At 45.3% G+C, this 22,268-nt stretch overlaps 1 protein-coding gene across 2 annotated transcripts in view; it reads left to right on the forward strand.

Moving 5' to 3' along the window:
- Positions 1–1,943: 1,943 nt before the first annotated feature.
- The window catches only part of ETV5 (ETS variant transcription factor 5), a 59,249-nt gene continuing 38,924 nt past the window's right edge, over positions 1,944–22,268 (forward strand). The window contains exons 1-5 of one of the 2 annotated variants that reach the window (XM_046003134.1): positions 1,944–2,052; positions 6,357–6,475; positions 6,607–6,694; positions 6,825–6,872; positions 6,966–7,016. In XM_046003134.1, the coding sequence (XP_045859090.1) occupies positions 6,431–6,475; positions 6,607–6,694; positions 6,825–6,872; positions 6,966–7,016 (232 nt within the window). In that variant the 5' untranslated portion in view covers positions 1,944–2,052; positions 6,357–6,430. Of the gene's footprint in view, positions 2,053–3,020; positions 3,166–6,356; positions 6,476–6,606; positions 6,695–6,824; positions 6,873–6,965; positions 7,017–22,268 lie in introns of those variants that run through there. The other variant, XM_046003133.1, reaches the window with a different exon arrangement.

A 22,268-nucleotide genomic window follows, 5' to 3' on the forward strand; every position in this document is an offset into this window, starting at 1 on the left:
ACGTGCCCCTTCGGATCACTATGTTTGTATCTTTAGGGTAAATACCCAGTAGTGCGATTGCTGGGTTGTAGGGTAGCTCTATTTTCAACTTTTTGAGAAACCTCCATACTGTTTTCCAGAGTGGTTGCACCAGCTTGCATTCCCACCAACAGTGTAGGAGGGTTCTCCTTTCTCCGCATCCTTGCCAGCATCTGTCATTTCCTGACTTGTTAATTTTAGCCATTCTGACTGGCGTGAGGTGGTATCTCACTGTGGCTTTGATTTGTACTTCCTTGATGCCGAGTGATGTGGAGCACTTTTTCATGTGTTTCTTGGCCATCTGGATGTCTTCTTTGTAGAAATGTCTGTTCATTAGACAAAGAATTTCTAAATACTGACACCTCTTTTTTTTTTTTAAGATTTTATTTATTTATTTATTTGAGAGAGAAAGCGAGCAGAGGGTGGTGAGGAGCAGAGGGAGAGGGACAAGCAGACTCCGCCCTGAGCACGGGCCCCATGCAGGGCTCAGTCTCACCACCCTGAGAACATGACCTGAGCCACGATCAAGAGCCTTAACTGACTGAACCGCCCAGGTGCCCCCTGAGAGTAAAGGAACTCTTATAAAGCAAAGATAACAAGAGAAGATGGCGAGTAGAATGGGGGTGGCAGCAGAGGACATAAGTTACCAAGAAGGAGAAACAGACGAAAAGGGGGAATAGGTGTGGAGAAAAGACATCAGAAATACTAAACAAAAAGGAACCAACTCTGGGCCCAGGAGTCAGCCCGCCAAAGTCAGTCACCACGAGTTACACCATCGTGTTTCACACTATAGCTACGGGGCCTGGGCCCCCAAGGACCTCCCTGTTCAACATAAGCTCCAAATTCCAGAATCATAGACTCTTAGAGCTAGAACAATTCCCTTCGTGCATCTATCTGCCCCCGCCCCAGTCCCTTCACCCAGCCACTCCAGACATCCCGAAGTCCTGTCTCATGCTACACCAAACTAATATCTGCTTCCCTGTGACATCAACCAGTTCTGTCCTCTACTATTTGGGGTTCAAATGATATTTCCTGGTGATTTGCTGATCAACTGAAACACACGCAATTTCTCCCACATAGGGTCTCTGGGGCCTGCCTGCCTTAGGGCAGTGGATGTGGAGCTAACCTGGGCGGGGAGTCTAGCTGAAGAGAAAAGGCCCTCAGGGCTGGTAGCAACCCAGTGGCAGCACAGGAGAGGGGTTAAAATCTCCATCCACCAAACAGAAATAGCATTACCTGGGAATGAATAGAGGTTCTAAGGGAAAAACTGTCCTTGAGCTGGGGTCAGAAGCAAAATGCTCTATTGGAAAATTAAATATCATGGAACTGCTTGTCGAAAGTTCAGAGCACCTTCCCACCCATCAACTCGTGCTCCCCCCAAGTATCTTGCAGAACCAATAGCTCCCACAAGACCAGTGCTGGGTCCAGGACTCAAGCAGTGTACTCCAGTTTCCTTTGGTGTACCCTAACATTTCTTGGGTTATAAATGACAAAACAAGTGGCTTCTCTCTTTAAGATACACAACTAGAAACAGAAAAGAAGGTGAGCAAATTTTGACTTAAAAAAAAAATTTTCCCCCTAAAAATCCACATTGCATTCCCCAGGCAGGAGTGGTGGCAGCCCCACAGTTGGCTACCCTGGAACCCCCTCTACTAGGGGAGGGGCTCTCTTCTAACATTTGATGTTTTTCCTCCCTACCACGGGCACACGGGGTGAATGGCAGGGCACCCCAGCATCCTGGGGGAGAGCAGAGAGCTGCCGCGCCTTCACAGAAGGGGGTAGAGGGAGCAGAGTCGGGGAGAGAATTGCTTATTTATTTGTTTCCTGGAACACCCTGTTAAGAATCTCAGCAATTGCAGTTAGTGCCCGATCGTTTGGCAGGCAGAGTAGCTTCTCGCGGTTCCCAGCTGCACGGGATCTAATTCGCAAATGCACCATCTTGCATTCAATACTTAAATGGAAAACAAGCAGTCCCGGAAGGGAAGCAGGCGGTCTAACTCTGCAGGCCGGTTTCGGAGGGATTTACGTTTCTAGGTCGGTTGACTGGCTAGTGCCATCCCCGAGAGGATTTCTTTGAGCTCCGACCCTCTCTCATCTCATCTCGGGTCCAGAACCCACTCTGGCGGGCGTTGTAAACTGCAATTAAACACTGCAATTAAACAGGGGAGCAAACGGAATTTGTTTGGGCCTTAGGCCTTGCCAGAATAAAATTGTAACTAAAACCTGTTTGAGAGCTCAGATTTTAAAGGGAGATACTGCTTATTCCTCCCCACTGGAAACCTGGTTAAAAGAAATCAAGGCCTCTCTTAAAGGTACCTAAGATTAGAGGGCTCGGTTTCCGTTTTCTGTGTTTCTGTGGGCCAAACGCCCAGGTCGGTCAGCGAGTTTCTTTCTGGGTGGAATGACGAATTTCTCTCGCCTGAATTCTAAAACGATAACTTTGCTTGGTGCTGCAGCTGCGAACGTCTGGCGCCCAGTGGCCCATCCTGGCAGTGGCGTTGCGGGGCGAGGGTTGGAGGCGAGAAGCAGGGGTGAATGGAGACGTGGGAAGAGCCAAGTCTCGGTGAAAAGTTGGGAGAGCTGCGAGAAGGCAAGTAAACGCGACTCTTAGCGGCTTCGTCCCCTTTAAGTGCTTCACTGACTCAGCTAAGCTTCCCCCTCAGGTCGCGTTTTTTATGAATGAAAAACGTCCTTACATTCATTATATAAACAAGCCTGTGCTGATTGGCCAATGGCCCCCGGTGCATAAATTATGTAAAACAGACCCCTGAGGGGGTGGAGAGGGACGCGTTATTGACCAATGGGGGCTGGAGTTGATGGGGCGGCTTGGCTGGATTTGCCCGCAGACAGGGTAAACAAGGCGTGATAGACAGGCGGAGGAGCTGCCTCGGGCCAATGAGAACCAGGCTGAGCTAGGACTGCGGGCCAATGGCGGCAGGCGGAGCAGCACGCCCCGGGGGGCCGGGCCAGCGCTCCAGCCTGGTTGGCAGCTGCGGCGCAGAGTCCAGCCGCTGGTGCGCAGAGCGGTTCAGCGTCCCCGGAGCGGTTCGGCCCAGCCATTCGCCCAGGCGCCCAGGCCCGGTGCGCGCGTGCGTGAGCGCGCCTGCGCCCGGGGCCGCTGCAACGGGAGGAGAGCGGCTGCCTCAGGTGAGGGGGCGTCGAGGAGGCAGGGGGGCATCGAAGGGGGGTGTCCTGTAACGGGTCCGAAGGACCCAGCCGGCGAGAGTTCACTGGCTGATTCAGAATCCTCAAAGTCCGGGTGTACTTTCTATCTGGACTGAGCTCTCCACCCCCACCCCCGAGCGGGCTGCCCCCTCCTCTCGTGGCTCGCTTCGGTTCGGTTCTTGGGAGGCGTAGGGTGGGGGTGGCTAACGGTTCCGGAGCGTTCCGAGAGCGGGTTTCCGCACGTCGCGAGGAGGCGCGCCCGGGCGCGAGGTGCTGGGGCTCTCGGGTGGGGATGGGGGGGAGGGACGCTGAGTTGCGGGGCTTTACAATCTCTGGAGGTCTGAGAGCCCGGAGGAGACTTGGAGGCTCGCGAGAAGAGACGCCCGGCGAAGATTTTCTGGTGGGGAGGAGGGGGCGGGAAGCAGCTTGAAGGGGAATATTTGAGAGGTGATGCCCCCCAAAGCACCAGGAAGGGTTAAGTGACACAGGCATGTGCAGCCTGAGGGTTTGAGGGTTGGCCAGGAACTTATGCAGGCCTTGCAAGTTTCAGATTGTGGAAAGTGGACACCCAATCCCGCAACTCCCACCCCCAGCAGCCTGAGAGCGTCAGGCTGCATCGTGGTTCTTGAGAAATCGGGGAGCATCAGTGCAGCGGCCCGAGGATGGTGGGGGAAAAGCGGGTGCGGGGTGGGGGTGGAGAGATGCTGGAGCCTCTCGCTGGATTAGGGATCTGTCCGCATTTTCAGAGGAGAGGAGACCTCTGGGGGGAACCGAACTCCTGGTTGAGGAGGAGTGCCAAGGAGAGATGTTTGGATGTTTGGGGGTCGGGGGCCGGGGGCCGTTGCGGGTGGTTGGTAGCGCCCGGCGCTGCTGCTCGGTTTTATGAATGTGAATGACTTTATGAATGAAGCGGGTTTCTTTCGTTGGCTCGCTGCTCCCTGCGGCTTTTTTTTTTTTTTTTCTTTCCCTTTTTGTGAATGAAGCATTGAGCTTTCTTCCTAAATCACTGGGGGTGAGGGGCCTGCGTCGGAGGCTGGGCGTGCGTTGGAAGTGGGGGCGGGGGCTCATCCAAAGGAGTTTTCATGAATGGGGAAGGCTGGGAATTGGGTGGAAGTGTGTCTTGTTTTGTGAATGGGGCCCAGCGCGAGGGATCCAGTTACAGCCTTTACCTGATGTGGCGGCCGCGGCTCGCTCTTCCATTCATAAAACCAGGCCCGCTGCGCGCCGCGGGGGAGGGGCCTCGATCGCGCCGCTGCGCCGCGTTAAAGTTTTCCTGGGGGCACCGGGAAGAAGGGGACCACAAAGGAAGTGGTTTAAACTCCCGTAAGGCTTTACAAAAAATTATACTTTGAACAAGATTTTCCTAGCCCTTGAACTCTGAGAGCTGCTTTAAAAATCCTCGATGCCCCTCCCTGGTTCGCGTAGGGCAGCTTCTTTCTTAATTTCATTTTTTTAAAAGGTATTTTTCTCTTCGTGGTGAAGTATCTTGCAACGTATTTCATCGTGAGACTCGGAAATATGTCCCCCTCCGATCTCTTCTCCGTTGTCCCTTTCCCCCTATAGACACTGACATAAATTCTAAGGTCACGATTTAATCTGACGGATTTTGAAGTCTACAGAGGACTCATTTTCATGGCCCTCAACTCACTGCCGACGTTTCTTAGATTTTGTGTATGGGTTAGTGACATTTGAGAAAGAGGCTTTATTCTGAACGTTTAGCGCTGTTTGGAAGGCATGCAGGCATGCCAGCGGGAGTGTTTTTCTAGGAAATTATGGACTGTGTACAGTTTTGCTCCTCTCCCTCTTTCTCTTTGACTTTGAAAATTTCTGACTAGTTGGGCCAGAGTGCTGAGAGGACCATGAAGGGTTTTCTTGTATCCTGCTCACTTAAGAAAAACAAGTTGTGTGGAATTGCCCACTGACAAAAAGTTCCCTATTTAAAATTTGTATACAAGGTAAACAAAAGAATTATCTGCAAACATTTTGCTTTGTTTAGAGCTGCGTAAATGAAATTACTGTTTTCTCCATTTTGTTGATTTAACTGCATTTCTATTTGGAGAATGAAACAAAGGGTTCAGGAAGGTGGTACCTTCCTAAAATTGTTACTTATTCCTCTGAAATTAGAAAACGTTCCCTCCTGGGGCGCCTGGGTGGCTCAGTGGGTTAAGCCTCTGCCTTCCGCTTGTCAAATAAACAAATAAAATCTTTAAAAAAAAAAAAAAAGAAAAGAAAAAAGAAAACGTTCCCTCCTTTCCATTTTGACCTTCAACCTGTCTTCCCAGGCCCAAGACTTGACAGTGCTGAAATAAGTTTTAATTTTTTTTTTTTTGCAAGTTTGGGGAAAATTGACTTCACTCTAAGAAACAAACTGAATTTTCTGTACATGGATTTTTTGCTTTTAATGCTTTTTTAAGATCTGTGGTAGAGATGCATTTAAAATCTGTGTGTTGGAATTTAGTTTCCTTGATCCATTACTTTTCATGGCTGTTTTATTTATTTTAGAAGTTGGTGATATCACAGATAATCTCTGTAAGTTGCCATAGGAATATTTGTGACATTACAGACACTATATCTGTTTGAACAGAAGAACTGGGTTTTAAAAAGAGTGTTGTGTGAAGATTAGTATATCTCTGATCAATATATGCCTGGAACTATATATGGTGTCTTACCACTGACCTACAAACTACTTTTAGAAACACTATGTATGTCAAATTTTTAATTGCCAATAATTTGGAAGGCTTAAACCCATTTTTCTACTTCCTGTCACTGTACTGTCAAAAATTAAATTATCTCTTAAAAAAAAAAGACCTAACATTATAAATGCCCTGGAGAATCTTCTATTGGAGAGAAACTTGAAATCACCCTTTTATAATGACAAGAAGGAGTTTTGGTTTTGGTTTTTATAGGGAACAGACAGTAACAAATTTACGATGTTAATGATTAGAGAGAGAGGGAAGGACAGCTAGGTAAATAGATTTGACACTAAGTATACTATGAACTTATGATGCCCTTAATCAGGCACACCTTTAGTCTGTAAATCTTACACCCCGAGTGGGCTTTAAGTACCTCAGAGAAAGGTAGTGATTTTACACAGGCCCTAAAAAAAAGCAGTAAAAATTACTTCATTTCTCCTTTTCCCCTCTCAGTTAAAATCTCCCAAATTCCTATTGCAGGAGGACCCCTTTCCCCCCAGAAAGTACTCAATGCTGAAACCTTTCAAAGTGATATTCGAGACATTGGAAACACCATGGATGGGTTTTATGATCAGCAAGTCCCTTTTATGGTCCCAGGGGTAAGTTTATGTGGCTTTGGGTTGTTTTGTTCTCCCTCTTCGAATATGAGTCTTCTCATTGGTTTAGTAGCACAACTCCCTTTGACCCCTTTATTACCTTTGAGCCTTCACTGTGTCTTGGCCTATTTCAGAAATCTCGATCAGAGGAATGTAGAGGGCGGCCTGTGATTGACAGAAAGAGGAAGTTTTTGGACACAGATCTGGCCCATGATTCTGAAGGTAGTGAAACTTTCCCTTTGGTCTGTGGCTTCTTCAAATGGTCCCCTGTGAGAGCCACATGTAGACTCACCCTCCCTGTTCTCCCCAGCACAGGAGTTCTCATTCTGGTGTCTTCTGTTTTCAATTCCAGAGTTGTTTCAGGATCTCAGTCAACTTCAAGAGGCTTGGTTAGCTGAAGGCAAGTTTTTTGGCTGTCCAATTTTCCATATAAAACATTTTGCTGTGCTTTGTAATAAAACTTAAAGGTCTAAAATAAAAATCTCTTTTCCAGCACAAGTTCCTGATGATGAACAGTTTGTCCCAGATTTCCAGTCTGATAACTGTAAGTACCTTTCTGGGGGTGGCACGTTTGTTCTGAAGACGTTTGGTCTTGGAACATCCATGTCTGGAAGACTCTTTTCAGCCAATGCCAGTGTATTTGGACAGTGGAATGCATTTAGTTTCTTTTAATAACTCAGAGTTAACCCCCAAAACTTTTGTTTCATTCCTTATTGGAGTTATTTCTAAAATGCTTTTATTCCTTTGCAGGTAAGATTTACTGAACATAATTTCATCCTAAATTTCTTTTTGCCTAAGAATATTGCAAGCCTTCAAGCTCAGAATTATCAATCAACTGACATCATATATATAAGATGTTGGACTTAACATCCATTAACGAGACATTATTTTATGGCTTTTTTGGGTTTGTTTTATAAATTAATTCCTTGATGCAGATCATGAGTCTGACATTTTTTTCTCTTTTAAAGGTGCAGAAAATAGTTAATGGAAGATTCCAGTTAATTGTGGCCTCACCCAACATGTTGTCAATTTTGTTTCTACTTCTAAGTTGACACAGGGTGGTCACGGTGTGACCTGATTAACTCTATTTTCTGTGTAGTTCAGGACTTTATCTTTCAGAGAGGAGTCTAAACTTACTCTTCGAATGTTCGTGAAGGGCTCCTATCATTGTGTTAATAAACTCAGTGGGAAGCTCTCAAAAGATGGCTCTCAGTGCTGGCAAGGGCATGGTTAGCTTTGTGCTGATCTTTCCGGGCTGTCCTCAACAGGTTTGGGAGCTTTTATGGTCCAGGCAGAGCTATCAAGGACAAAGCTGGCTGATGAAATGTGAGCAGCACAGGGCAGCTCTAGAGAGCATTAGTCACTGGCGAGTGAGCAGGTTTAAAGAGAGGCCTGGAGAAAATGTTGCCTCTCTTGAGGGTTGCATCATAGAGAAATTCATGTCTCTTAGTCATAGTTTATAATAGCAAGCACCTGAGCCAGGCAAGGATTCGATTTCTCATTTTGCACCAACAAATTCTTCCCTGCTTTGTTTTAGTGTGTGTGTGTGTGTGTGTTTATGTGTGTAAATGCCACGGGAGAGAGAGGGTTCTTTGTATCTAAGTAAAAGCTGGCTATTCAAAATTATTAGATAAAAGACCAGAGGTACCAGCTAAACATTCTTTAATGCACCCTGTTCAAGGCACAATGCCATGAAATTTAAAAGGGAGTAAATTCTAACCCACAGATGCGTAGTTACCTTAGCGATGTCACAGCTCGCTATAGTTTTTCTATAGGAAGGGGCATGCATGTTGATTATTGCCCTTTGATTGCTTTCAAGTGATTGGGAAAGTTGCCACTAAAAGGCTAAATAAAGATAACCCAAATATTGTGTGTGTACGCGCGCGCGCGCGCGCGTGTGTGTGTGTGTGTGTGTCTGTGTGTGTGTTGCAAGATAAAAGACAGGATTTGTAATCCCACTTTGTTCTGTGTTGACAATTTGGCCCAGCCTTTCCCGTTCCTGCTCAGAGCAGCATAAACTGCAGTCTGCTTGGGAGGTGGCTTTCTTGGCAGAAGTTCTTTGAAATGCTTTTATGACACTTTTGTTTGTTTCTCTGTAACCCAAAGAGTTAAGAGGGAGTTGAGATGACTGCATTCAAATTGATTTCATGTGCTGAAGCAAAGGTATGCTCTTTAGAGAAAGATGTCAGTAAACAAGATTTATATTTGAGATGAGAGATGTTTATCTGCAGGAACAGGCTAAAGTGAAGGAATCAATAAATGTGTTTTGGCTCCTTAGAAATAATTCCCACTCAGCCAATAGAATGTGCTAAATTCTTCAATTAAATTGCCATACCTACCTAAAATGGAGATGCTTTGAGGGATTTCTGCTTACCAAATGGGATGTGTTTTTTACTTTTGTTTGCTTTTTGCTTTAACTTCTTAAGGTTGAGCTTTTCTGTCCTTTAAGGATGAAACAGATGGTTGAGTAGCCTCAAAAAGTGTTTTAATAATTCTCTCCCCTTCTCTGACTCTTATTTCCGGAGATGGAGCTTTAAGAGGGAGGGCTTCAAGCAGATCAGCTTGCCTTAGAGGTTAAGTAAGAGTACAAGTCTGGGGTGGGATGTTCTTGAGCTGTTCACCATTCCTGTTGTTTGCGACTGGTTTGACTGCAGTTGTGACTGACAGTGGAGATGGAGGGGGGCTGGGCAGACTTCTCTGGGAGCACCTCTCACAGCCTTGGATTGAGGATCAGCTTTGACTGCAGTCACCTTCTGGAAGAGCCTGTGATTATTCGGGGGGGGGGGGGAACTCATTCAAATTTAATAAAACCTTATGAGTTGATTTGAATCAGCCAATCAATGAACTGTAAACCAAACTGCACTTGCCCAGTAAAGTAAACCTTTTCCCTATAGTGGCAAAAGCATTTGTAACAAATATTCTTCTGTGGCCTGCCACACTGATTATACTTGGTCCTTTTAAGATGATTTGATTAATTTTCCTGTGTGTGTGTGTGTGTGTGTGTGTGTGTGTGTGTGTGGAGGGTGCAAAGGCAGAGAAAGTGTGTGTGTGTGGGAGGGTGCAAAGGCAGACACTGTGTGTGTGTGTGTGTATGGGAGAAAAAGAAATACTAAGTAATGTGGTAGTTTTTATTTTAGAATGTCAGTTTTGAAGATTATGGCTTACTTTTTTCAGTAAGTGCTATGAGCTCAGCTTCTATAGAGATTATGTTTTGTAAGTTTTCCAGATTTGGGTTTCTACCCAGAGGCATCTATCCATAAGTGTGATTTGAATAAATGAAACCATTGTTCTTGTAAGTCTTAGAGAAATGTTCAGCTTACTTCTAGCTACATAGACTTCACCTTACCTCACAAGTACAGACATTAGCAAAGTATCCCCCCATTTGGAAACTCTTAAAGATCAAATTCAAGGCAACAGAAAGTGCAACCTATAGACGATAGAGGTTCTGCCAGTGCCCCCCATTGTCCCCTGACCCTGAGAAGTAACCTTGAAGTCCTAGATTGTTTGGGCTGCAGGTCCCTTGTAAACATAGCCTTCCTAACCCCTTCATTTTACAGAGGGGATAATGTAAGGTCCAGATAACTGGAGAAACTGACTGGTAGTTTGGGGCAAAGGGGAGGGGTTAGGTGAAATGAGAAAAAGAAATTATAAATTATAAAATATTATCCTTACAAAAGCTCTCACAGAGCTGCAGGGCTCGGGGGCATCGGCACATGCAGGTGTGGTCCAGGCTCTTCCTAATGATTCCAAAAACCTAGAGCCAGCCCTCAGAAACGACTTAGGGAGACCGTAGGCCACCCAGTTTGACACCTCAGTTCTCTTCATTCCGTGATCCCGAAAAACTTATTAAATATCTTTGTGCTTTGAGTTTTTCCATCTAGGATTTGGAAGAGATCTATAAAACAGAAAAATGATAAAACTGACATCTTTCCTATAAGACACACTAGTGTACATACAGACAAAACTTATCTGTATACATCCTGTATAATATAAATAAGTTTGTGTGCATATATATCCATATAAATGTGTGTATAGCTAAATATGTCTGTTAACACAGAGCTGCATACCTGGAATCTGGGTCAGTGGTTAGATGTGTATACATTTTTACTGTACATCTTCATAGAATTAACTATAAATCAAAACCGTGGATAAGATTGGAACTCAAAGTGCTTAGGTTTGGGGAGGGGGAGCTTACATTAATTTTTCTGGACTGACTTGGCACTTAAGGGTATTACTAGATTTTAGGATATATCAATAGTATTTTTTAAATGCAGATTTCAGTTCTAATTTTCTTTTAATTACACTCATTTGTTTGAATTGTAATATTGTGAATGTTTACCTGTTGGGGAAAAAGGCATGATAAAAATCTTATTTTTAAAACCATGGCCTCCATAGCAAATATAATTTAGAGAACTGTTTGAAAATCCAAATAACCTCATTTTCCCCTTGAAGTGTTCTTTTTTAGATCTGTGTTTCAAAAAGAATGGACCGATCGGAGGAAGTACTAGTAATTTCCTAAGGACTGCCTAATTAACTGATAAAATCGACTTCTCATAAATACATTGTAATAGGTGGCTCGGGAAAAAGGCAGCCCTTGAGCCTAAAACACATTGATCTTAATCCTGTTTTAATATGAAATTATTCAACTGGACTTTTTTTTTTTTTTAACTACATGTGAAGTTGATAGAGTAGAGACAGAGCCTTCCTTTTGGAGAGTGAATGCACATCATTTGGGGCCCAGTTTGGAGCAAAACTCTTTAGTTTACTTGCTCTGTGGTCTTGGACCATTTCTATTTGAAAACATGGTCTCTAAGTCTTTTTGTTTGGAAGCTAAGAAAGTAACAGTAGGCACTTTAAGCACTTGGAAAATGAGAGATGTGGGGGAGTCAAGGCTATCAGTTTGTCCTTTTTGGGAGCCAGAAATTCTGAAGGTAGAAGACAGGAGTGTTGGGGGAGGGGGGATGTGGAGGGAAGAGGTCATGTGACTCCAGGCTACAGTGTATCTTTCAAAGTCTTTGTTCTAGCCCACTACCTTACCACAGAGAGGGTGCTAAGTGACTGGAAATCCTTCCTGTTTTGATAGCCTCTAAGATCCTTAGACCAGACTCTTAAGGATCCAAGACCTAGAGTCCCCATTTATCTAAGAGAGCCATATGTTCACACGAAATCTATTTTCTCTGACTTTAATTCAGTTAGGCTTATTAAAAACAATGACTTTTTCTCTTCCTCTTTGATGTCTTTCTGCTCTTAGCCCTCTAATAAAACCCAGTAACCTTTCCAGTCCTTTGTGTTTGGCAAGAACTTGGGACGGGGAATTACATGTGTGTCTGCCCCAGGCACATCACTTATGTAAATTCCAGAGCTAACAAAATCCTGGTATCCTTCGAGAAATTACCATCTACCCTGTTTTCAGCATTCTTCTAGTTTTATGAGATTAAGATATGGGCGGCACGACAGAGCTGCAGATTTGTATTATCTGCCATTTCTACCATCTAGGGGTATCATTGTTTTCATTCCAGTCTCAGAAAAACTGTTCGTGGTGGTAGGCTTGGGTGGGGTGTGTGATTCTCTACCAAGGGACTGTAGCCTCCACATGTGACTCGAGTTTTAATGGCGGTAAAGTAGAACCAGCCTCAGAGGCTGACAGCCCCCTCTCGGGCGCACGGCTGCCCTTGAGGCAGCTTGGGCCCCATCTGTGCCCTGGCACACAGTGCTTCTCCACTTGGAATCCAAGGAGCTCAGAGTCTTGTCATGTTGCAGCTCCCAGCTCTTGGACAAGCGCCAGGCTTGCTGCTGCCAGTACCGGATTAGGTTGCTTTTTTAAAAATTCATTTTGTGAACTCATCAAGCTCATTTAACAGAGGCTTTGGTCGTCAGTTTCTATCATTGTCCCAGCCCTCTAAGAGGCTCGGCTTAAAGGAGGGGCAAAATACTAGGTCCCCAGTGTATATGCGGGTGGGCGCAAATGAGAGAGAGAAAGAGTGTGTGTGTGTGTGTGTGTGTGTGTGTGTGTGTGTGTGTGTAACCACAATGTAAGTACTCCTTTAGGCTTGGCAAGGGAGTAGCAGCTCTTCTTAAGGGAAGAGCCCCCACAAAGCAAAGGGGGGCTCCTCTGCCCAGAATGAGGAAACCTCTGGGGAAGGTTGCAGGACAGGGCACAAAGACTCCAGGGAGCAGGGTAAGATCTGGCTCTTGAGAGACCAGGACTGGTCTGCAGAGCAGCCAAGGCATTGAATGGAGGTTCTGTGGTCAGAAAAGCTGTAGAGAAATGCATACCGTGTTGCCCTCCGAGTTCACTAGTGTGGGGGAGGGGGCTGGGAAGACGAAGAGAAGAGGTAGAGAGGAGATATTTGAAAATAGCCAAATATGTTCTGAAAAAAGGGAAACAACCCAAGAGCTAATTTATCTTGTGGATTTGATTTTCACAAAGTAGGATGCTTTTTCTTGAAATAAACTCTGGCTGTCAGACTGGCTTCATCAGATCTTCTTCAGGGTAATTATTGAAGATTTGGGGGAAAAATCTCTAAGAAGCCAAACTAGTTTTTAGCCTTGTACTTTGCGTTGTCCTTGGAGTGGATTGCACCCGCCAACCCCAAGATATCCGTGCTCTTCCCTTTTGATGTCTCTTGGGCATGGGCGGGGGTGGGGGGGGGGGTAGGGGGGATTATAAACCTTTCAAGCCGGATGTGAAGCCGGGAAAGGAACTGTGAAGCTGTTCATAATAGGTAGCTCGCACCCTCCCCCCTCTGCAGCTAGAGAATCTAGTAGTGTCTCCGGAGACCCTCTCCCTTGAGGAGGATGCCAGGTGGCTCCCCATGTAGCTACTGGCAGTGAATGGAAAAGCAAGGAGTCTGGAAAGGCTGACTTCCATAGAGAGCTGTCCTCTAATGCCAGCCAGCTTGCCTGGGGGCAGGAGAAATACCAGTGAAGTCTTTCTCTCAGCTGGTAGCTACAGTCGGATTCTGAACCGGGCAACGCAAGGTAGTTTGCCTTTCCCCCTTTTGCCGGCGGGCACTTGCCGACCTTACTTGGAGCCGACTTGCCCATCCTTGCAGATTTCAGCCGGGGTCTTGGCCTTCTGAATCTAGGGAGGGAGCAGCGCAGGCAGGCGCCTGCAGTGTCTGAATTTCTTACATAAACACAGCGCACTGGGCGAGCGAGCGTCCCTCCGGCGACAGCTGGGCTCAGCTCCCTCCGCCCCAGCGAGCTGAGCTGCCTAGTCCCCCTCTTGCCTGAATGGAGCATTCCAAATTGGTTGTGAATGGAGGGCGGGGCTCCCTTGCAGACTTTTTCAATGAATAACCAGACCCTATTGTGCAGCCTGTGGAAAAACAAGCAACTCAAACAACACTGGGACTGTTAGAAATATGCTTGTGATTGGCAGCTTGGAGAACCTCCAAAATTAGTTTCCTTTGGCTTCCCTGCTGCTCCCAGTTCTCCGAGCCTGGGCTTAATGAGCCTGGGCTTAATGGGGTTCCAGTTTTCTTTTAAGTGCTGGCTTTAACCCTGCAACTGCCGGACAGATGGTCTGGGCTTCAGAGGCATAGCTGCCCCTGATCACGGAGACCAGTCCCCTCTCTTTTTCTCCCGTTTTAACCTGGAGCTGTCTGAAGGGGCGCTAACAAGAGGATGGTGTAGCTTTCCTGGATAGAGGGGTGTTGAGACTTGATCTGAGGATATTAGCCTTTTATCTCCCGCTTGCTTGCCTTGGGGCTGCAGCTCTCGCTCCCAGTGAAGGTTCCTGTCTGCTCTTTGCCACTCACTCCAGCCTTGACTGTGGGCCTGGGGATCCGGTGTTTGCTACAGCGCCCGGAGCGCCGGGATCTTTTGGCGAGGCATACATTTTGACTCGGCAATGACAAAGCTGTAATTTCCCTACTCCTTGGCCTTCTCTGTCCTGTTTAATTTCCCACTGTGGTCGGATACATGTCATTTTAAAATGATACTTCCCAGACTTACTCAGCTACAGGGGAGCCTTGCTCTGGCTGTGACCCTTCTCCAGCATGCATCAGATGCCGGGCCCCCTCCAGTGAACATCCCAGGAAGTACCAGAAAGAACCCTGCCTCTGAACAACCCCAAAACCAGAGCGGCATCCTCTCCCCAGATGAGGCCAGGGTCTAGGGGGACTCTTGCCTCAGCCACATCCCCTTGAGACACCGTCCACCATCTTGGCCAACAGCTCACAGAGCACCCCCAGAGGACTGCGTGGGATAGACCAGGGCCATGGGATAAACATAAAAAGGACAACCCGTTAAAAAAGCAAAACAAAACTCAATACTGGTTCAGTGCAGCTTCCTCGGGGGTTTTAAAGAGCCCTTCCAGTGCCTCTTCCTTATCCTCACACCTGAAATGAGGCTCTTTGCATTTGTGTTTCACTAAAAGGTGTTTTTCCCCCCCAAAATATTTCCTTTGTTATAAATTGGGCCTGCAAGACTGTCTTCCTTTCCTTATTGAAAAAAAAGAAAAAAACAGGCCTGGGCGGATTGTTCTTTTGTGAGAGAGTTTGAAGCCTCTCAGGACGTAACCCTAGAGAGCAGCCCTGTAAGAGGATGCTGGTATTTGTGCTTTTCCAGAGGGGCTGAGGACGACTTCGGCTTCCAGAAACACTTTCAGTTGAGTGCCTGGAAAGGCTTTGTGACTCCCTGAAAGGGCACTTAATAATGAGGGTCCTTTATACTTTTCTCATAGAAAAGGTGGATTCAAGGAAGGGATGTGTCTTCTATGGGGGCTGCCCTGCCCACAGTGAAGACCAGATCCTGGAATGCCTATCCCAAGTGTCCGAATCAGACTCTTAATGAGGGAGTAACTTAGTGATGGCTTCCCTGTGCCTGTGCCCACAGAGTCCTCCCGTCAGAAGACTTCTGCCCCTCAACTCCCTTTTCCTTTTTTTCCTCTTCATGGAATCTCTTGAGGAGTGAGGAGAAAGCCACAGAAGGCTTTAATGTCATTTCTATTTTGATAAATATTAAACTTCACCCCTGCTTCCCGATGTACATTCTTGTTAAAACAGGAAACAATCTCTCGAAAAGCAAAGAACCCCCGTGTTCTGTTTCTTTCTCTCTGCTGCAGCCCTAGCACGGGGCTCTGCTCACTGCCAGTACTTGGTGAGTATTTTGCATACATACCCCATTCTCTTGTCAGATTCCCTTCCCACCCCGTCTTTCAGCAGCCCCCAGCAGCAGCTTCTAACTGCTCAGAGAAACAGAGGATCTCAAAACCAGAGTTCTGAGAGTCCTTGGGATGACTTTAGAGATGCATAGGAAAAAACTAGGTAGGACTAGTTCTCATTTTCTGATTCCTCCTTTAAGCACATACAAGCCAAGTGTTCCTAGGCTGCATTTAGACTTTGTGCAGCTAATGCTATGTTTCCCAGTCAGACTGCATGTGCTAGAGAACAAGTCACGGTGTAGACACCCTTGACACATTTGCCGAGTTTCTGCTTTTAGGAGAAGGAGGGCCAGAAATAGAGGAATGGTTCTCAGAGAAGCTGATTTCCCTAATTTCTCTAGAGTTTGGATTTTTCTCCTGTCAGATTTTAAGTTCGAAGATAAAATTTTCCACAGTGCTTAAGTCCTGTTTCAAGTATCATTAACACTTTTCTTTAATGCTAGTTCAGATGAGAATCACATAAATTGGGAATAAATTATAGGAACGATGTTAAAGAAGGTTTAGTTTTACATTTTTTTCCCCATTCAGGAAAAACGCTCTGTTTCCTCTTTTCTTGACAGTGTTTCCCGCCGTGAGCAGCCCTTCACGGTATAATCTGTGGTTGACGTAAGGCCCACAGGAAAGGAAGCCATCCTGTCCTCTCTGCCGCAGAGGCTCTCTTTATAGACCCTGTTTCTCACGAGTGGAAATCAAACAAATGGTTGTCTATCATACTGGTGAAAGTTGAATACTAAAATTCTTGGAGCTGCTGCCCTAGGAAAGGAATTAGTATGGATAATGCTCAGATATTCCTTTTGGGGTAAGCAGGCCAGTCAGTCATCCTCCTAGTCTCTTCAGCTTGAAAGTAACCAAACGCCCCAGGTAGAAACCTGCTTTCTGGGCTGTGGGTCTAAAAAGCCCCATCTGGGGGTAGTCAAATGGGGTGGTTCTTTCAAAGCCAGAGAAATCACTTATTTTTATCTTGACTCTCCTCTGAGTCAGCTCTCTGTACTCGCACAACACTTTTCCTTCACTGTCCAATGCTCTGGTTTCGCCAATTGCCCACAAATTTGGGATATGACACGTTGATGCAATTAGATATATTTGTTTGTACAAAATATTTTGGTGGAAGAACCCCATCTCAGTTAATACACAAGTCCCAGTCAACATGGGGCTGGTACTTTTCGAAGCTTGTCTTCTCTTTAAGTTCTACCTCTTCTAGTCAAGGCCTCTGGGTTTCCATTTTCAAATTCTAAAGTAATAATCCTAAGTTGTTAGGATAAATGAGTCTTTTGAAGAAAAGAAACTGCACAGATCCAAGCCATTTCAAAAATAATACTGAGGTGTGGAGAGTGTGAACCTGAAGTAAATCGGAGACTAGTTTATCTGGGTCAGAAAAAAAAAACACCTCTCTGCTACCATTGGCATTAAATTATCTTCCTGATTTGATAACAGAGGCTTTCTATTTGGAAATCACTGCTTGAAAGATTTGCAATTTTGTGCTGAGAACAAGAAGGAGCTGTTCTGGGATAGACCCTTGTTCTTACCCACACTTCCCCATCTGTGAGTCAGGACATCCCTGATTCAGTACTTCCGTCCAAAGTGGGCTCCTTTTACCGACATGACCACTTCTTTTAAGGAGGATTCATACAAAGAATCTCTTTCCTTTTCTTTTAGCCGGACTTAGAATAGAACTCTTCAAAAATCATCTGTGTCATTATTGTTAGTACTGATGGAGTTTAAAGAAAGGACAAGGTCAATATCCCAAATTCTATTTAGAAACTCTCCTCCTACTTGATGACCAAGAAAAGACAGGACCCGCCAACTTTTTTACCCTGAAAGACTTGCTACTGGACAGCCCGTGAGGACTCTTGCTTCTAAGGCCTACAACAGGCATGTTATTACCCTAAGCTCTCCCCAGGGCCCATGCAGCCTTTGGAGGTGGGCAACAGCTTCCAGCCCCTCAAGACAGAAGAGGCAAATAGCCTCGAGGACCACTTTGGCTCTTCCTAGCAAAAGCTGTTCCCCCCCTCCCTACCCCATCTCTCCTTTAGAGCCTGGATGTCATCCTTCACTTGGATCACATTTTCTCCTCTCTGGAGTGGGAGTAAAGAGGTAGGGAAAGCCTTGAGCCCCACTGAAGGCAGAGGTACCCCCCCAACCCCCATATTCTGAGTGGTCAGCTTGTGTGGTACTGGCCCACCTCTTGGTACTTGGCCCAACAACAGTTGTGTATTACACAGTGACCTCCCAAACTGATGTTCTTGGGCAAAATTGAGTTTTTCATCTTTTGACCAACAGTATTTGAGCTGGTGATTTGATTCTGGGATACCATGTGCTGGTTCTGCCCGCCAGCTGCTGCTTTTGCTGGAGGAGACAGTGGAAGAGGGGGAAGGGGAGGGAGGAAATTATGGGATGTTGTCATCATTGAGCTGAGTCTAGCAGAGGCAAACCTCCAAATCATCCCATTCCCGTCCCCATTACATGAAGTCACTAGATGATACAAACTTCATAGTTCAAATAATATGATCCTAGCAGTCTAAGAGAACTCCCAATAAAGCCCTTTCCTGTAAAGTATAATCCCTTGTCAGGTCAGTCGTTTTGTAACCGGTTTTTCTCTTTTCCTGCTTTTACCCTTGCCAGAAGGGCTTTGCTGGAGGGGGCCGGGGCCGTCTACCAGAAGTTTCCACCAGGGGCCCCCTGGAGCTCAAACTACAGATGTGCTCTGGCATCTTTGAAGTTGGATTTCTCTGTTGTCGAATCTATCTTGTATCTATTCCACATTACAGGGAGGAGTAAGGGCATACAATGTCGTAACACTGGCCCTATACGAGACAAAATTTAGAAACACTTTACTTTCCTGAGCCAGTGTGAGCATTGCGACACCTTGTCGTTGCTCCAACAGCAGTCCTAGATATAGCCCGCATCTAGCCGGAGAAGGCGAGTTTCTGCGAGCTCAGTAAATATGGATGGCCCAGCCTAAACCCACGTCACCGTGAGCTCCAGACCATAGCAAAGGTTTAGGGTTATCCAAGGTAAACAGAAAATGGGAGAGGCTTCCAGAGCATGGCTTCAGGGTTTCAACTGCTTCATGGTATCAATTCCGCTGTCTAATTTAAAACCCAGGTGGGAGAAATTCTATCAATAACTCTCATTCCTGTACCCTGGGAGGAATTCTACTGCCTTTGCAGGTGGCCACTTAGAGATATTTCAGATACCACTTTTCACTAATGCTATTTATACATTTTCAGAGTTGGGCCAGTGCTTTTCTAAGCTCCTTTTCCTTCCCTTTAATTTCTAACTCTTGTATTCAAGGCCTCTGGGTTGCCGTTTTCAGAAGTCTGAAGTAATCTTCTGATGTCCCCACTAACCCTGTTTCTCTGCCACCCCAGTCATGAATTGAGAGTGGGCTCTCTCGAGACATAGTCCCCACCCCGTCTTGCAAGTAAGTGCCTCTCCAGTGTAACGGGAGCTCACCAGTGTGATCCCTGGGCTGTGTCCTCGAAAACATTGTCAGCTCTTCATTTCCAAATACCTGGTCCCCTGGTTATTCTCTCACTCTGGTATTCCCCGGGCCGTGTTCATGCAGGGTCAGAAGACTTGAATCTCACTTTTGGATTGGTCCTTTCCGAATACCAGCGTAACCCCAACCCTATTTGTTGGATCTGCCTTTTCCCACAGTCCACGTCATGATAGCAAGGTCAAAGTTTTTTTTCTTGAGCTTATTATATTACCCCAAGTTTCTAGCTCTAAATCATGAAAAATAAAGTGGGTTTTTATTGTTGTTGTTGTTGTTGTTGGGTTTTGTTTTGTTTTTGTTTTGGGGTTTTTTTGGTCCACACTCTAATTCCTGAAGCCTCTTTTGCTGACTGCAGGTTTTTCCCACTGAACAGAAGAAATCTGATTCCTGAAGCCAGATGTTCTGGGAACTAGCTTTATCAGTTCCTAATTTGGCTCTTGTGATATTTATTGTAGAGAAGATAATATTGGCCATCTAGGAAGGGCTTCTAGAATTGTTCATTGATGAATTCTGTACCTCAGGGTTGATTCTCCACCCTGGGGCCCAGAAATATACCGCCAGGGTGATGATACTCAGTCCCTTGGTGCCCAACTAGCAACAAGACAAGTAGGAAAAAACGTGGAGTAAACAACACCCCTACCACCGTGATTAATCACCAATCTAAAATCCTGAATATTGCCACCATGCCAATCCTAAAGAGAACTTTCTCTTTACCTTCTGATACCAAATCTATCCCAGGGAGGAAGCCTTGCTTTCTCCATGTAGGACTCTGTCCAGGACAAACGAAGCTGTTCCTACAGAGACTGCAGAAGGAGTCTGCCCCAAAATCCTAGTCCCTGTGTGCGTGTGCTCACCTTGGTGTTGTCCACGCCGGTATTTGTCATATATCCCATGAATTGGGCAGAGAGCCTTGATTTCACACCAGAGTCCTGCTGACATCCTTGATTCCCAAAACACAAATGCACAGGGGCTTCTCCAAGCCAGCATCCCTTTAAAACACAACTTAGGGCTTTCGTCTGCATTTCTGGCTGGTCCAGCTGGGTAAGTGGTTTGGTCCATTGACACTGTCCTTTCAGACACTTTGTGCCTTTTTCCCTAATACTCTGAGCACCAAAAGCCAAGGCCACCCATTTCAAGCTGTTTCTCCTGGCTCTGCTCAGCCTTTATGGACAGAAGGAGCCAAACCAGCTGTGTAGAAAGAAAGAGAACAAAGGAGAACCTCAAGGAAGAGGACTTTCATTCTTTCTTATTCTTCCAGTCTTCACAGATTGGTGATGACTACACTGTGTTCTCTTGAGGATTGTGGGGATAAAATCTAAGGAGTTGTCCAGCTGTTCTGGTAATGTTCTAAACCTGTTGCGCGTTTATATTTACAAGGGTAGACATTCTCCATCTTTTCCCAAGAATGCTTTGTGGTCTTGAGTTGGGCATTATGTTTTAGTTTCTGTTATGTGTGTATTGATATGTATGTGGAATTACTGATAGATTTTACTTTTGTTAATGTATTGTATTTGTGTAATTATTGTCTTTTTACCCAGACATTGGTGAAGGTGGCCATGGGCCATAGTCATGATGGTAGCAGTGGCGATTTTCATTTTGCCCTCTCTTGGGTGTTCCTTTCTCCTTTCTAAGTGGACTGGGGCCAGAAAAGGATTTGAGAACCACTGGCTTAGACGTTAGAATGTGACCAACATTTGTCTTTGTGGAATTTTAGTTCCTGGAGCTGTATTATCCAAACATGGTAAAGGATAAACAGGATAGTACCCTTCCAATTTGGTAATGAGCCAGAGGTGACTTTTTTTCTTGTGTGAATGCATGGTTTTGAAGTTCTTAGCACATCTACTTTTGACCTGTTAGTCAACCATAAGTTAAAGGCATTTTTTCCCTCCAGATATCTCAGAGGAGATGGAATATATCTGTCTGATTGATTTATTTTTATTTTTTTTAAAGATTTACTTACTAGAAAGAGCACAGTGGGCAGGGACAGAGGGGGAGGGAAAAAAAGAATCCCAAACAGACTCCCCAGTGAGCATGGAGCCCAACATGGGGCTTGGTCTCCTGACCCTGAGATCATGACCTGAGCTGAAATCAAGAGTTATTAGACAGTCAACTGACTAACCCAGGCACCCCCTTATTGGTTGATTTTTAAAACATATTCCTATATTTGCTTCATTTCTGTGTGTATAGATTATTTTTTTCTTTCTCAACCAATGCAAAAGCAAGTTGCAGACATGAATTTCACCTCTAAATACTTTAATGTGCATCTTCAAAGATTAAGGATATTCTACATAGCCTAGGAAAATTAATTTTTATATAGTAATATTCAGAATTCCCCAGTTGTCCCCCAAATGTCTTTTATAGCTGATACTAATGTCGTTTTTGATCTAGATTCAATTAAGAATCCCATATTGCATTTATTGTTACCTTTTATCTTCTTTACAACACTCTGTCCCTTTTTTCCCCCATAATGTTGACCTTTTCTTGAGGGGTCCTAGACAGTTGTTTTGGGAGGGTACTTTTTTTAAAGATTTTATTTATTTGAAAGAAAGAGAACACAGGTAGGTGTGTGTGTGCATGGAGGGGGAGGGAGAGGGAGAAGGAGAGAGAATCTGAAGCAGACTCCATCCTAAGCATGGAGCCTAACTCGGGGCTTGATCTCGTGAGAGATCAGGATCAGAGCCGAAACCAAGAATTAACTGAGCCACCCAAGTGCCCCTGGGGGGTACATTTTTAAAGGATACATAGAAATGCAAACAACACACAAAAATGCTGGCCTTAGGCCCAGAAATGCCCTATGTTGCTGATTCCCTTACTTTTCTATCCATGTTATTGCACTGACCTTAAAATGCTGGTATAAAAGGACAGTGAGTCAGATGAGATATTTAGGTCGGAGATAGTTTGCGCATGTTTGAGGAGAGGGCTTTTGAGGGAATCATTAAAATTTTTTTAGCACAGCTTACTAAATAGTTGATTTTACTATTTATGGGTGATTTTTCACTATATTCAATTTTTTAAATTTATGCTTAGCAAGGCTAGCTGTGTCAGATATTAAAGAAAACAGCACATTCTCCCATACCTCCTCCAATTCTGCTTTTAGAACTTGTGCCCCCTAACTACATTTGATAACA

This window comes from Meles meles, chromosome 4 (genome assembly GCF_922984935.1).
Source record: "Meles meles chromosome 4, mMelMel3.1 paternal haplotype, whole genome shotgun sequence".
Classification (NCBI taxonomy): domain Eukaryota; kingdom Metazoa; phylum Chordata; class Mammalia; order Carnivora; family Mustelidae; genus Meles; species Meles meles.